Genomic DNA, 16,115 nt, shown 5'->3' with positions numbered 1-16,115 from the left:
AACTAACAAACACAATCCAGTTCCCTGAAAACCCAGCGACTGCTCAGGTTCTAATTAGAATGTACAGCCCCATAATCCTGAGGGACGTGCTCTCACCCTCACCATAAAGGGGCAACTCAGAACAGAATGGTGTGTCAGAGGGCATCTAACAGTCAGGTCCCAAGGGCACTGTGATGTCGTGACACTCATCCTACTTTCAGGGAAAACTAAACAAGAGGAGAGGAGGTAGATGAAGCGGGGAAGCTGTCTCAATATTTCCTCTTTCCTTCTAGCCACAGCTGACTTGCAGAGTAGCTTGCAAAACAACTCAAAACTGCTAGTTTATCCTTAAAAAGTTCATGCTCTGGCTCAGACTGGTGAAGACACATCTGAGACATCCTGACAAATAATCACCAATAATTTGGAGCCAGTATTTTTTTAAACAGCCTCCCTTATAAAAACAAAGGTCTTAGCTAGACACCACCTGGTGTTCCAAACACCATGTTCTCTAATTAGGAATGGGGAAACTCATTAAATGTGTCGGGGAGTCATAAAACCAAAGCCGTTGTCGTCCTAGTGCTGAGCCCGAGATGTGGAGTTGATGGGCTGAGGAGAAATAAGGTCACTGGATTTCTGGAGCCTTTCTTTTCATCTGCTTGCCCATCTCCTTGGATTTCTTGATGCGTACACAAAGATAAGGTGTACGAGTATGCATATTCAACTTAATGAGGGGGAAGGGTCTAGAGCTCATCGGCCAGCTGATTGTTAGGTGGCATTAGCTGCAGCTAGCTGAAAACTGAGTGGAGTGTGTATGTGTGTGTGTGTGTGTGTGTGGATGTGTGTGTGTGTGTGGATGTGTGTGTGTGTGTGTGTGTGTGTGTGGATGTGTGTGGAAGTATGTGTGTGTGTATGTGTGTGTAGATGTGTGTGGATGTGTGTGTGTGTGTGATTCTCTTCCCCAGAACAATAAAAAAATTAGCATAGTTTTTTTTTTATCAGGTGCTATGTAAATTATGATTGCATGACTATGCATTTGGTGCCAGCAAAGATTGCTAGCAATGTCCTGTTGGCAAATGCCCCTGTTTGAATGTCACTTATCTCCCTAACTTCTGCAATCCTTTCAGTCAAAGGAAGTAGGTAGCAAGTTTGCTAAATGGGAATGACTGTACAATGCAAGTAGAAAACATAAAGAACCTCCCTAGGTTGATACCCATCACGGGGACACAGCACAACATGTGCGGGTATGTACACATGGAATCCTGCAACACAGATGTGGCCATCCGTGAAGATCTGGGAATACTCTTTATTGCGTACATTTGCATATGTCTTCATTCGCTTCCGTCAGTGCAGGTGAGAAGACTTTGACCTTGATCAGTGGTCTCCTCGCTGTCCAGCAGCCACATGTTAATGACAGAATTGCCCCGGTCCCTGCCGTCTGCCATCCTAGCTCATAGCCGTAAGTGTCCATGGACACTTGGAATGTGGGCAGTGTGACTAACTGAATATTTAATTTGCTCAATTTTATGTAATTTGAGTTTGAATGTAAATAGCCACATGCAGCGGGTGGCTGCAGTACCAGATAGTACCTAAGTGGCTCCTGAAATATGCAGTAATCGGGGTGAAAGGGTTAAGTGGCTTGATACCTCCATCCTTCTATGCTACCTTGTCTTCCTCGCCATTTTTCTTCTGCATGAACACGTGAGGGAAACAGCACATTGTGTCTTAACTCAGTGTATGTGTGCATACACTGCAAAATGATCAAAAATACAAACTGCTTTAATTTGCCTTTTTAAAAGGTGACTCGAATCAACCATACTGCTCTCTATTTTGCTGCTTTCTGAGTTGAGCAGCAGCGGTTGCACTACTCTGTGTCTCAGAGAGGAAGTCTCTCTTCTCTTCGAGGCTACCAGACCCTGTTCATGCTGAACCTGGTCCTCCCAGACCTCATGACAAAATCAAGCCATTGACAAGTAGATTTTTCCTGCCACCAAACCACAGGAAAAGGGAAAGACACACACCACATTGTTCTATTCATCCCACTTGTAAAAAACATACTCATTTTTTACTTTGGGCAGCAACATGTAAATAGGACTTTATATCAAAATAAGATCTGAGTGGACACCATCACCAAAGGCAGGCCTCCAGAGAAACCTGCTCTCATGGACTGAGGTGGTTGCTCTCTCAGTGAATCCTGGAGGCCCCTTGGTGTAGTCCAACGCTGAGGACCTCAGAGGATGCTCTGATAAAGCATTTTCAAAACTGTGCCCGTTGAAACATTACTGGTGGCAGGAAAAGGAAAGATTCCATGACCAAACAGGTTGGAGAGGTGCTGGGTTACACTAGATGAAGCAGGCTATTCTACCTGTGGAGTTTTAGAGAACCAAACTGAAGCAAATTGATGAACTACTCAAGGTAGTTCGGTGGTAGAAACTAAACTTTTCACCTTAGACTATACTTTCTGCAAAAAAGGAGGTTCTAAAGGCCAAATAATGGGTTCATTAGGAAGAGAGGTAAACCCTCTGGTGTTGGAGCAGGGATGTGCTCCTGGGTAGGGTGCATGCTTCCTTCAGTACCAGGGCTCGGACAGTGGCAATGGCCAGACCACAGACGGGCTTGCTCCTGTCAAGTCATTGTCACTGGTCTGGACTCACTTTGTGCCAAGCAGGTATATTTGTATACACACAACTCAAATTGTATTCAGTGTGCTAACATTTACAAGAACATTTGGAAAAGGGGAAATTTTTAAATACCAGTCACGATTCTTTGGTTAGTCTGTATTATACCTTCAGCTACTTGTGAAGTCTGGCAATAGAAATCCAGTTTCCTTGAAATGTGACCCTAAAAGTTGATATCAAGGATCTTAACTCGTTTGCCTTCTCCTAGGTCCAAGTACCCCTTTTCTATATTTGTGGGATATAAAACATTTTTGAGAAATTTAAATCGGATCAATCTTCGTGGCTAAAAAAAAAAAAAAAAAAAAAAAAAAAAAAAACCTTACTAGTTGACTTAACACTGAATAAAAATGGGGATTGCAGGTGACAGGAAACTCATGTAATAAAGTTCCCATGAATCATCCTAGGTTTGATATTCATCTTTCATTTTATTTGACAGTTTCAGTGTTAGTTATAGGCCAAATCTGGAGACTCCGTCAGCAACAGATGTGGTGATATTTTTTTCCTTCCTACAAATTCAGTCACTTGGGCCTTCATTTGGGGGTTGCTTCCACAGTGAGAAACAAGGTTTGAGAGCTAGGCAAGTGTGAAATAAATTCCTGATCAGTTACTACGAAACCAGGGAGGGTTGTTAAATGTTAGCTCTGCTCAGCCCGTGTTGGATATAGAAGGTTTCTGAGATAAACACTCCAGTGAACTCCAGGAAGGTACTAAAAATACGACTCAGGCAATTGGTTCAATGAGACCCTCTAATTGCATTTTTTTTTTTTTTTTTTTTTGCTAAATTTATATTAATTGAGTCCAGATAAAGCCAAGAAATTAAGAGTTGAGCTTAGACCTCCAATTTGACACGCTTGTGATCCGGCAAGGGTCATGGCAGTGGCTGGCTGACCTCAGACAGGGAAACAGCACCAGCCCAGCCATGGATCTCTCTGAAGACACGGGGGTGACCATCTCTAACCTAGAACTCATGTTAAAACTGGAAAATTCAGCTAGCCTCTCCTCCTCCTATGTTAGAGGGAGTTTCCCCTCCCCAGAATTGTCTTGTTAGTAAGGATCTCACAGCAAACCCACAACAGAGTGATGAGTTGTTCCACCAGTTGGGATTTCATACCTGCAGTAATTTATTGCCATACACAGGCTCTTGATACACTACTCTATAAGGAAACAGAAATGCAATGTTTTCAATGCAAAAATGAAATAAATAAAAGAAGATGCATAAGTCAGACAGATTCCAGAGCAATTCATTTACAAGTTTGCTTCTCTGAGGTCACCGAGACAGGGGAGTGACCCACTAGCTCAAAGGGGGAACCAGGCTTTGCCAAACACTCGTAGCTGCAATCTTTGTTGCGGAGGTGGCCAAAGAAGGCTGAGATCAGGATCCATGTGCCCTACTTGTATTTGGGATCTAATCTGTGCTTATTTTTAACATTCTTTTTTTTTTTTTTTTTTTTTTTGCGGTACTGGGGACCGAACCCAGGGCCTTGTGCTTGCAAGTCAAGCACTCTACCAACTAAGCTGTCTCCCCAGCCTCTGTGCTTATTTTTAAAGAAGGTAAAATGATACTTTCATGGCTTTTCCACTTGGCAAAACACAACCCAATGGTTTGAGCTCATTACTGCAAATTTGTCTCTTTATCTCATGACGGGGAATTCTCCTGTACACCTGAGGATTTAATCTTGAGACTTAATTTTTTAGGCGCTATGACACAGAAGCAACCACAACTGTATCAATAGTTTTACTTGCTAATAATAGCAACTAATAACAAAGCAAAATTGCATTTCGGGAATTCATGACTCACACCGAGGCTACCAAACCTACTTTTAGTATACTTGACTGGAAAACCACTGCGTGGTGTGTTTAAAAGAGCTGCTATTCACACACAAGTCCCTCACGTATCACTTCATTGAAATCTAACGCTGACAAGGTCTCAGTAGACCCCATACAGACTAGGAACCAACGGGGAGTGTGAGTTTTTCCCAAGTGATCTTTCCTGCATGTGGTTTGAATTTAAAGAGAAACTCTCTACTTCCAAAGAAGACATCAAGAGCTAGGGCATTTTTAGGGACTTAGGAACCTGCCCTATAAAGGTACGCATATATTCTTTTCTTACATCATCTGGTTTTTCCTTCAATTTTATTTAACCTCACCATTGAAGTGCAAATCTAAGGCTGTGGGGCTCTTCCCAAGTCCTCTGTCCACCTGGGCAGATCTCACAACCTATCCAGATGTTTCTATATGGCCGTGACACTCCCGTGCCCTGCCATCCCTAAATGTCCATCCTCTTCTCACCCTCCTCCCTTCCTTTCTTTGTTGTGGTTTTCAAACTTTGCAACAACTTTAATTGGCTGGTTCAGCGCTTGAGCGTTGACTCTGTAGCCAGATCATGGGGGCTTCACGCTTCAGGGTCAGGAAAGATTATGAGATGAATGATTTCATCTCTTTTCTGAAAAGAAAAAATTCCTCTTCTCAAAAGCGTGGAGGGGATGCACTCTCTGCTTCCTGGGTGTGCGAGAGGACGGACACAGCCACACTGCTGAGCACCTTGGCTCTCGCACAGAGGACGCTGTGCAAATTGATGGACTTTCGTTGCCCCATAATGACATAGGGCAGCCAGCCTCAGGCTGACCACTCCGTGGCTCTTGCTGAGAGCAGGGTCTCAAGAGCAAAGACTTGCTTTTGTATTTGGAGAATTCCCACTTTCTAGCATCCCCAAAGCCAGTGAAGCTTCTCTTTCCTGACCTCAAATATCAGTGGAATGAGGCCACCTCTTTGTCTAAAATATGTGGATGACAGAGGACATGAATGCGGAGAGAACTGTGTCCAGCCATGCTGTCAGGCAGAAACTCGCTCTAACAGAATTCAGGAATGGTACAAACCTGCACTGCTGTGTCACTGAGACACCTCCTCCAGGAAGCCCTCGGGGCTGCACTCAGGAAACCCAAGCACCCTTAGGTGACAGGAGCACAGTTCACATTGACATAGGGCACCTTCCTTTCTCTCCCTCTGCCTCCCTCCTTCCTATTGCCTGGCTCATAGCTATCCTACCCCAGGGTCTACCAATAATTTGTCAAAATTTTTTACAGCTCTCCTCCTGTCCCTCTTTGCATTTTTAAACTCTTTGCTCAAAAGCCACGCACGCCCTTCGCCCTCTTCCCGGTGGGTGTCAACACGAATCCTGCTGACGCTCAGACAGGCGACGCTCCTTTGCCCTTCTTGACTCTTTCCTGGCCTGCAGGGACCTGCAGCTTCCTCACAAGTAGAGCAGAAGGCCCCTGGTTCTAGGCAACTTGAGTCCCCAACTCTGGCCTGTGGTGTGCATCTCACCCCTACTGTTATTTAATTATATCCTTTAACTTGACACACTGTTTAATTGAAATGAGTTTGTTTAAATACGCACCACGAGGCAGTAACAGTTACCTTGCAGATTTGATATGCTAGTAAAAAATTAGACTCCCATCTTTTCAAGCCAAAGTGTGGTGTGTGTATTGTGTCCTCAGGTAGAAGGGCTCAGGCGAGACCCTAGCTACTCTCCCTGCCAACTCAGCCACCCCACATCATCCGCTGAGGAGCGTCCCCCTGGCCTGTGTGTCTCCAGGTGACCAGGGCAGGTTTCTCCTGAGGGCTCAGCTCCTGGGGAGGGTAGAGCCTCTCCTTTGCCCCGCTTTCTACTCTAGTGTCTGCCTGATGGCATCTCTAACACGATGACCCCTCTGGCAAGGTCAGGGTACCCGAGATCATGTCTTCCTCTCCCCCTACGCCTCTCTTCCCCACAAGGTTAAGAGGGACAATTCAAGAGAGGAGGCTGTGGCTTGCCAGTTGCAGGGATCACAGACGTCCTTCAACCCTTCATGCTCTGGCAAGACTAGGAAGCTCGGGGGTTCCGACATCCGGTAGCAGGATGGAAAGGCCCGTGGCGAGGGTCTCGAGCCCCCTTGCCATGGCTGCTGCCGAGCTGCTGGGCTGCGCTGCGGGGGCCGAGGGGTGACAGCAGGAGGGATCTGAGCGGACCCTGGCCTGCCTTGCCCAGAGGGAGCCGAGGTGCAAACACACCACTCCTCCCAGGAACACTAAAAGGAAATGAGAGGCCAGGAGAGGTGGCGCACACCTGCAATCCTAGAGGCTCGGAGGCTGAGGCAGGAGGATCTCAAGCTCAAAGCCAGTCTCAGCAACTTAGTAAGGCCGTAGGCAACTTAGCAAGACCCGTCTCAAAATCAAAAATAAAAAGGGCTGGGGATGTGGTTCGGTGGTTAAGCGCCTCTGGGTTCAATCCTCAGGACCCCCCCCCCCAAAAAAAAAAAAAAATATATATATATATATAAGAGGCTTAAGCCCGTTGGAGATGACTAATTCTTCTAACACATAACCCAGGACCTCTCAAAGTTTGCCCTAAATCTATTTATTATCACTAATTTTTAATGAGATAGATTGAAGGTGTAAGCCAGAACTTTCTTTAACTAAAATGGGACTTCACGTGACTTTCAGGGAATCTCTTAAAGTGCCGAGCCTTTGAGCGGCGGAGCACTGGGGGCATCTCCACCTACGGAAAATGCTCCAGGCAGGCAATAGGAAGAAAGGTTTAAGCGCGTCTGTTCAAGACCATCATCAACTTCTAGCGAGGGTGCCTCTTGCTCCTTAGTTCTCAACAGGCAGGAAAAGTTCACATGGTTTCTTTACCTTCAATGAGCAGAAGGCCATCTATGAGCCCCGGTCCACTGCGGAGGAGGCCTGGCCAGTGGCATAGTTCACTACCGTCCTGCACACACACCTTGGCAGTCACATGCCAAAGTTGTCACCTCACACTAAGCGAAATATTTAGGATGGTCTACAAGATCCCAGCGACCTCTGGGAAACAAGCCAGAAACATGGGCTGGACAAACAAGCTCTAAATCCACATCTCAGCAAGCTTTCCCTCTTCTCGTCACATACTCAAAACTGTCCCCTGGGAAAAAAATAAATCTTGGTGTCTTTGAAAGATGAACGGTGGGGAAATGATATGAAGATGTTTGGGGATCTCAAGGGGTGACTTGCAAAGCAGGAGAGGAAGAGTTCTCACATCCCAGACAGGCGGCAGTGTGAGACGGGAAGAGAGGTCACCCTCACACCAGCCTCACCCAGGTGCCTCCGGGGACTGCGCCACTCAGCCCACGCAAACCTGCTGGGTTTGTGGGAAACAAAGGTTCCGAAGGGTGCTCAAAGCTCCAAGGGATGGTTTTGTGGCTTCCCTCCCTCTCTTGGTAACCTGGCATAGATGGATGCCTGGCCCTCTCCTGTGCCCTCTCTGTGTCCACCTGCCCAGATCTTCTGAGGAAGCCTCATGCCCAGCCCATGCACACTCCTGGTCACCAGCTCTACCAGTCTGTCCTTCCTATGGCATGCCCACAGCCCCTACCTTCCGGTAGTTTCTACTCCCTGAACAAGATTCTTAAACAAGAATCTGTGGGGCAAGGAACAGGTAGGGGTTTTAAATTGGCAAAGGTGGCACAAATGAATGATTCAGAAAAGTCGTGTTTTAACATAGGAAGAAACCGAGCCACAGGGAAATGGGTACTCCATAAAGGATGGATGAATTACAATGACGTGTATATCTACAATGAGACCCAGGGACACACATCCCCCACCCCTTGGGTGGGTGTTGATGGAAATAGTCTTCTTTCCAGGGGATTTTATATTTTAAATTTCTCCATCCCTCATCTACACCCCTCTGTTTCCCAAGTTAAAACATCAAATAATAATAAAGCCCTAAATTCAGTTATACCAACTATCGTCCCTTCATGTGCGTGATCTCCCTTAGAACACATGGAGGCAGAAGGCGTGGAGTTTGGGTTCATAGGTACCTTAGGATGAGGCCAGCTCTGCCCTGCTTGGTCCCCACCTGTCTTAGTATCTAAAATGGCATGGACCAAAATTCTGGGCAAAGAGGATGTGCCAAGGAGCAGTTTAAGTCACACAAAAAATGGAAATGGATCGTTAATGGAGTTCATAAAGAACATGTAGTTGGCTCATTTTATTATAGGAAAATAAAACCCATGGATGATGGTAAATATAATGCATAATAGAACTCCACTAAGTCCATCCTTGATGGAGATTAATACTACGTCTCAAAACTGCACTGATCTGAAGTTCAAGAGGAATAAAATTAAATAACCAGCATCTTTCTCATTTTCTGGGAAATGGCATCAATGTGATCAGAAATATAGTTTTATTTTTCTTTGTTATCTAGTCTATAAAACAACAAATATGATTCCACTGACTTATTTGAGGCCATTAGTAATAAAAATTATGTGATTTCAAGAATACCTCCCCAGTACTGTCCACTTACTTCCAATTGTGTTTGTTCCAAGTAATTTTCACAAAACTGATGTTTGTATTCTCACATGGGAGAAAAAATACTTCTGGGGGAATTTAGGTAAGTTTAATCATGGCCCCAATAATGAGCAACATCCTATTCTCTTCCAAAGAGGAAAAGTTTGACAGAGTGGTATCGATTACCAAAGTCAGATAACTGTTTTGGGGAGATAGAATAAAAGTTAAAAGAAAATAATGAATTCATGCTCAAGTCCACGTACAGTTTCATGGGAGATTTAGATGTTTCTTGGCAAAATCATCCATGTTCAGAGAGAGAAAGAGAGACTCTTCCTAGGGCTGTTATGATAAATTAATTATATTTATAAGGAAAGCATCAAAAATAATAGCCATGAAAATACCATTTAACCCTCTGCAGCTGGTAACTCCAACTCTTCTCTGGAATATTGTACTGAGAACACTCAGACCATATTGAGAACACCAGAGACAATTTCTTGGGGGATGGAGTCTTTCACTGGGCACGGGAGAAGTGCCACCTTTTTGGGGGGAGGTGGGCAACTGTGTCAATTCTGAAGCTGACTGAGGAGTTAATTCCTCTCGCACAGTGAGCTGTGCTCCATGAGCTCAGGAGCAGAAGTCCTTCTACCTGGGAGCAGCCCCAGGGTTCTTTCCTCCAGACCTGGGAGAGGAGGTCTGACCAGACCACTTGGAGGCTTTTGCAGCAAACTTGTAAAAGGAATGGCTCTGGTCAGAAACAAGGACAGCATGCACGTTAATGAATACTTACATAAATGTCTGCACCATAAAATCCATCCTGGTAAACAACACTGCAGGGTGCACACACAAAGAGAAACATCCATATTAGTGCATTTCCCCATGCGGACACGCCAACCCCTGCATGGGCCAGGTTAGTCTGGTCACGAGATCCGAAACACAGGAACCCAGGAGAGTTTTCACACTGGTTAAGGAGGTTGGAGACAGCATCGGTCGATCACACCAGGACACTTAGGCTGGGGTTCACAGTTGGTCCAGAATCGGCACATTTGGCTGGGTACCACGTTTCCTACTCTCTCGGGAGGAGGTACGGAAATGTGCAACTTGGAAATGCAAAGAGGATCGACATGTCTTGCGAGCAGCCCATACAGTCATGAGCATCTTAAGAGAGCAGAGTTTGCAGTCGAGTCACAGAGCTCCCCGCAGAACACAAAGCAAAACATTTGTGTAAAAATAGGATTGCGAAGAGGAGACACACAGAGTGTAGCAGTGGGACTATGGGTCTGAGCTGCAGGGCCCTCGGGAGCAGGGCAGGCTGGACTGCTGCATTTGGTGATTCTGCCAGCCATGCTTTCATGACAAATGTAGGAGAATATCTCTAGTCATATGTGTGAGCATGTATATACGTGTGCAAGCATATTCTGTGCATGAGTGAATGTGTTGGTATGTACATGTGCATAGGAATGCATGTGTGAACCTGTCTGCATCATGCCCTATGTCTACACAAGTGTGCATATCTTTATGAATGTGTGTTCATATCTGCGTATCTATGCATGTGCTCTTACACAAATGTGTGTGTCATATGCACGTGTATATTTGTTCATTCACTTAATTAGGTTCAGATTCAGACTATGCGAAGGTCCACATTTTGACTCAACAAACCCAAACTCACAGGAGTCCTCTGATCACTGCCCATATATAGACATCATCCCAGAAAGGAGGGATTTCCAAGGGGAAGGAAGTGACCCTGCACTTCCTCAGATAAAGCAGCTCATAGCTCTGTGATCGTGGGAACCTGGCTGAAATTTCTCCTAAGTGTTACAAGGGTTTGATGAGACTCACATGCACCCTGCAGACCTCAGAAATGTTGGTGAGAGCCACCAGGTATCTGGAATTTAAAAAGTGTATATTTCTAAATGTGTTTTTCAGAGGATGGTGGTTGTTATTAATAACTTTCTCTTATAGCCTCCCAGGAAGTTTCTAGATGATTTATGATTCTGGCACAGGACCAGCGAGCCCTGTTGTGAGATGGCGCCAGGCTCTGACACCACAGGATTCCAGGAGAGCGGCCCCACATGTAAGCCAAGAGCACTGAGCTGAGAGCAGGCGCCCAGGCCCCACGCACATGCGCACGCCACGCACACACACGCCAGCGACACTGGTTTGCTGGAGAACACAGCAGTGTCTTCTTAGAGCCTTTTTGAGTCGATCAACTAAACCCCAACTGCCATTATCCTGAAAGTGTGGCAGGGATTTCACACGCTAAGGAGGTTGGTAGGAACAGCACCCGGCTGTCGTTCCTTTGATCCGGGAGGGCTGCAGTTCACGAGAGCCCTTGTCAAGCAGCGGAAACCCCTAATCCGCGATGCTGAGGCGTGCAGCATCCTGAGCTCAGCTTTTTGAATTCCCTTTCAACATTTCCAACATAAAAAGGCAGCGTCTGTTGGGGGTCAGGAGGCAGGGTCAGCCTCCACCATCAGGACGTGGAACAGATCTGATGGAATAGGCAAGCAGCAAATATTTAGTGTAGGCCCCAAATCACAGAACTAGTGGTTCAGCCTTGGCAAGGTAACCAGGGTCCCAACCCTTCTGCCTGCCATGCCTCTGCGCATGCTCCTGCTGGTGCCGCAGATGACTTTTCTCCAAGTACCCCCACCCACAAGAAGGATCATCCCTCAAGGGCCAAAGGAGACAGGAGACACATGGGTACTTGGGTCCAATGGCAGCCTCCCCAATCAACAGCACACTGCCTGGTGCAAATTACTTAGGACTTTCTGAGCCCGACACTTGCAAAGTAATCAGCTGCATGCATAGCACCATAACTCCAAATGGAACCCTCTCTGTGACCCAATGCCCACCTGAAGCTGAGGTACTCTTCCCAGCAATATCAGAGTTTCAGACCCTCACTCGAGCTACACATCAGTGCCACTTCAAATTGAAGGTATCGGTGCATGCACCCCACGTGGCCTTAGAAGCTACAGTCAAAGGGTCTCTCAGTGTCCCCTCTCTTCATGCCTGACCCATTACTTTTTGCCTACAAGATGTATAATAACTGTTCAGTGAATTGCTACCATATTTTAAATGGGAGTTTGGACATCTGGAGGTGGCAGAGGGTGACAGAGGATGATTTCTTTAACAATTCCAGACAGAACCACTAATGGGCCAGGAGGGAGCCTGGGGTCCCGGGGTGCCTCTGCTTTGGCTGTGCACCAACCGTAGCTGCTGTCCATGGGTGGCGGGAGAAGATAAAGTTCAAAACCAAACCTTGAACCAGGAGACCAGCGCAAGGGATTAGACAGGAAGCAATCCGGGTGTGAACAACATTAATAAAAAAAAAGTACTAATTTGTATTTAAATATGAGAAACAATGCCCTTTTCTAAAGGTAGGTAGGATCTAGTCTGTCTCTGATCTTTTATGAATAATGGAGAGAAAAACCAAGCCTAGTCCCTGGGCACACAGCAGGGACCTGAGTGGAGCCACTGAACAGGGCTGAGGCTGAGCCCTCCCTGGGAACCTGGTCCCTCCTTAGGCCTGGACGAGTGTCGGTGCACTGTGGCCAGTTGTACCTGTTTGCACTGACAGCTCCCAGACTGAGAAAGAACCCCCCCCACCCCCCAGGTTTATCTGCAGAGGGTTCCCTCCTTCCAGGCCCTGCCCTCTGCTGTGGGTCATAGAAAATTATTTGGGGGGCGGTGACATCCCAAATTTATGAGACACTAAACCTAAGAGAAGCTGCGATCTACTTTTCTCACGTCGATAAATCTAAACAAAATGAACAGGGTGCAAGGGAAAGGTTTGTGGTACTCCCAGCTTGAGCTGAGCCTGCCTCACCGAGTTTAAAGGCAGCGGAGTCCACAGTCACCGCCACACACGTGAACAGAATCCTGGGCCTGCGAGGCTCGGATGCAGGAGAGAGGAAGAGGCACCCGGCCAGTACTAGGCCCAGTGGCCGGAGCTGTCTGGCTCCTTGGAGGGCCTGGAGGAAGGGTGTCACTCTAGCCACAGGGTCTTCACAAGCCATCGGAATGTGGGAACTTCATGGAGAGAAGTGTTCCAAAAATTCTAGCTGCTTTTATAAACCACATGGGGAAGGGCTTGCTTTTTTTTTTTTTTTTTTTTTTTTTTAACCAAGTTCAGCACATGCAGGGTGCAGACAGCAATGAGGAAGGGGGCAGGAGAATCAACTTCATGACCACCCTAGATACAGGGGAGCCAGTACGGCCATTCTTGTCGGCGTGGGGCATGAAGCCGCCCAGTGAAATGTCTTGTGTTTTTCTCCTTAGTTATGACTTGTGGTCACACACAGGCACCACGGGACAGTCCCTGGCCTCACTGCGTCCTCCTGGCACCCCCATGCCACGGACAATGCTACCATCTCCTCTTTAGACATGAAGGAGCAGAAACAAAGAGAGCTAGTACTGGTGTGGCTGGGATCCTGGCCCGGAGAGTCTGGCCGCACAGCCCAGACTCTTAACGACATGGCAGGCATCGGTGGTCAAACTGGAACATGCATCCGACCGAGTCCCCTGGAAGATAGACTAAAACACAGATGGCTGGGCCCCATGCCCAACCCAGAGGTTCTGATCCAGTCCATCTGGATGGGGAGGGGCATCTAAGAATTTGCATTTCTAACAAGTAACAGGTGACATTGATGCTGCCTGTTCAAGGGCTAAGAGAATCAGTGCTGTCCGAAACCTCATCCCCAAGCGTTACTGCATGTGTGAGACGGAACGGAAGCCCAGCCTCCTAGGTCCTATTCTAAAGGAATTGCTGGGTATGGGAAAGTGTCTACAAAAGTCTCATACTATTTTCAAGAATGTGCCCAAATACATATGTAAAGCCTCATCAAACAGGTGCACTTAAAATATCAGATAGGTAGGGAAATAAGAACTGGAGTCCACGTCTGGGATGTAGCAATAGATAAACCACAACTCAGCCACCAGAGAAGAGGGGTCAGCATGCATTTAACAGGTGCCATCCTATTTTAATGCAGAGATGGTCTGTCTAGTCATGCAAAGGTAATTGTATTGCTTGTCAATCACTTTGGGGCTGCAATATGCTTTTGCAAGAACATAATGCAAATGCACATCTCATTTTCTTAGAAAAGTAATAGCAGTGGTTAAATATTTGGATGAATGCAAGCAGGGGATGATTGTACTATAGCAAATTAGTTTACTTAAAAAAATAGAAAAAGGAAAGAAGGTATAGGATGCCCCAAACTATACAATCTGTTTGTGTAATATAATATACACCAACCACAAATACATTTTTGTAGGAAAGGCTATTTAAAACTTCTCTACCCTCCTGCCCCTTCCAACAGGAAAATAAATTAAATTTTTGAATGTGTTCAAATATAGCTATTTTTGAATGGCTATCAGGTGGATCCATAAACTCACTCATATTTGTTGGAATTGTGTGTTTGTACACAAACACTTTTCTAAGGAAAATGTATATTTATAATCATAGTATCCAAAGCATCTATGAAATCTACTCCCTTCCCCCACCAAAGCTTGAAGAACTACTGGTCTCTCAACTGAGAGAGGTTGCTGGCTAAGAATCTGAGTTAAAAAAAAAAAAAAAACACTAAAAATACCCCCTCTCACTCACACACACACACACACACACACACACACACACACACACACACACACACAGAGTTTTGGAAACTATTCTGAGGAACTTTTGTTCCAGAGGTTCATATTAAATGAAAAAGTTCTTCAGCAGCAGATAAAACAGACACTCAGAAAAATAAAATCAGAAAGTATGCCTGGTTTACAGAAAGATGTCTCCTGATCCCAGAGATGGGGCACAGGGGCTGTTTTAGGACTTAGTGTTAAAGTATTCCCAAAGGAGCTATTGGCGAGTTTTACTCTTGCCCTGACCAACTTTATAATGTTTCTCCAGGGATAATACCACCTCTTTCTTAGACCCAAACTGACCCAGAGTCTCCTCAAAGTAGTGTCCAAAGTAACTCTAGAAGCTGTATGTAGAAGTTTTATGATTAAATAATGAGAAAGTACAGAGTATCTTGCTTAAAGGTACCCAGAGGAGGAAGACCAAAACCCTGTAGCTAATGCTGGATGCTTAGGCTTAGAATATAAAAGAAACCCCTTGCAATGATGCCTAACATCTAACAGGTGGTTTCTCCCAAATATGAGTCATGGAAAGAGGGAATAGACATTGTGGGTTTGCTATCAAAATTGAGTTTAGGATCAAACCCAAGGAGAACTATGGAAAACCTCATCCATTCCACTGAGACTGTACACTCGTTGAAATCTTATTCTCAGTTGCTATCAGTCATAAAAAATTCTGAGCACCTCTGTCCAAAACCATCTCTGTGGGTTGGGGATAATGGAGGTCTGTGAATAGCAGCCCACCAGCAAGGAGGTAAATCACACATAAAGTCAGAGATGTAGAATTTGCCCATGAACTCAGCACAGGCAGAAGGCACCAAGGAAAAGAAGAACATGGACCACTAACAAAAAGTCAGTCACTATATCAACGCCAGCAAAGCAGCTGCAGGCCACCAGACTCGAGCCCAATGCGGGTTGCTGAGCTGTGAACCTGTGAGCGTCTTCCTGTTCCACCCTCTCTCGACCCTGGGGGGCAGGAGCTCCATTCTTCACTCTCCTACTAGTGAAACTGTTCAGAGACTCAATAAGCTCCCTTTGCGGGACTGGGAAAAATCCCAGGGACCCTATTTTCTATATCATCACCCACTCTTAACCGGTTCAGGCTGCAACCAACAATGAGTTGGCTGGTTGGGTTTAGGGTTTTCCACCTGTTCTTAGGTTCAAGTCCAGGGCACAGTGCTTGCCCCAGGAGACATGATCAAGTATGATGTTCCCAGAGATTTCTATTTATGCATGTAAAAGAATAGGGTCTCTTCACAACCCATATTCTTCACCTGCTGGGAGGAACGGGAAATGGATGAGAGAAAGGGCATCTGTTCATGTCACTTTCTTAATGAGGGATATCTCTGAGGGCCACCCAGGGCTCCAGAAAGGTAACTATGTAGGCTCCATGAGGCATTCCCAATGTCCCAGGAAAGAAAAATATAGAAGCCACATGACCTAGGAAAAGTTATAAAAATTTTGGCTGGAATTTTGTAACAATTCAGATTCATACTGAATGCTTCATGAAGATATGTGTTCCATTGTGAC

General features: G+C 45.8%; 1 protein-coding gene across 48 annotated transcripts in view; it reads right to left on the bottom strand.

Moving 5' to 3' along the window:
- The window catches only part of RBFOX1 (RNA binding fox-1 homolog 1), a 1,434,211-nt gene that overhangs the window by 34,576 nt on the left and 1,383,520 nt on the right, over positions 1–16,115 (bottom strand). For 27 of the 48 annotated variants that reach the window (XM_079121711.1, XM_079121739.1, XM_079121703.1 and 24 more), the window contains one exon: positions 9,745–9,784. The exons of 4 other annotated variants lie outside the window; for them this stretch is intronic. In XM_079121711.1, the coding sequence (XP_078977837.1) occupies positions 9,745–9,784 (40 nt within the window). Of the gene's footprint in view, positions 1–3,765; positions 3,809–9,744; positions 9,785–16,115 lie in introns of all 48 variants that reach the window. 17 more of the 48 variants (XM_079121708.1, XM_079121725.1, XM_079121726.1 and 14 more) reach the window with 1 other exon arrangement.

The sequence above is a fragment of the Sciurus vulgaris genome, assembly GCF_902686455.1.
Source record: "Sciurus vulgaris genome assembly, chromosome: 18".
Lineage (NCBI taxonomy): Eukaryota > Metazoa > Chordata > Mammalia > Rodentia > Sciuridae > Sciurus > Sciurus vulgaris.
The sequence above is the reverse complement of the archived record's forward strand: the minus strand, read 5'-3'. Positions and strand labels throughout refer to the sequence as shown.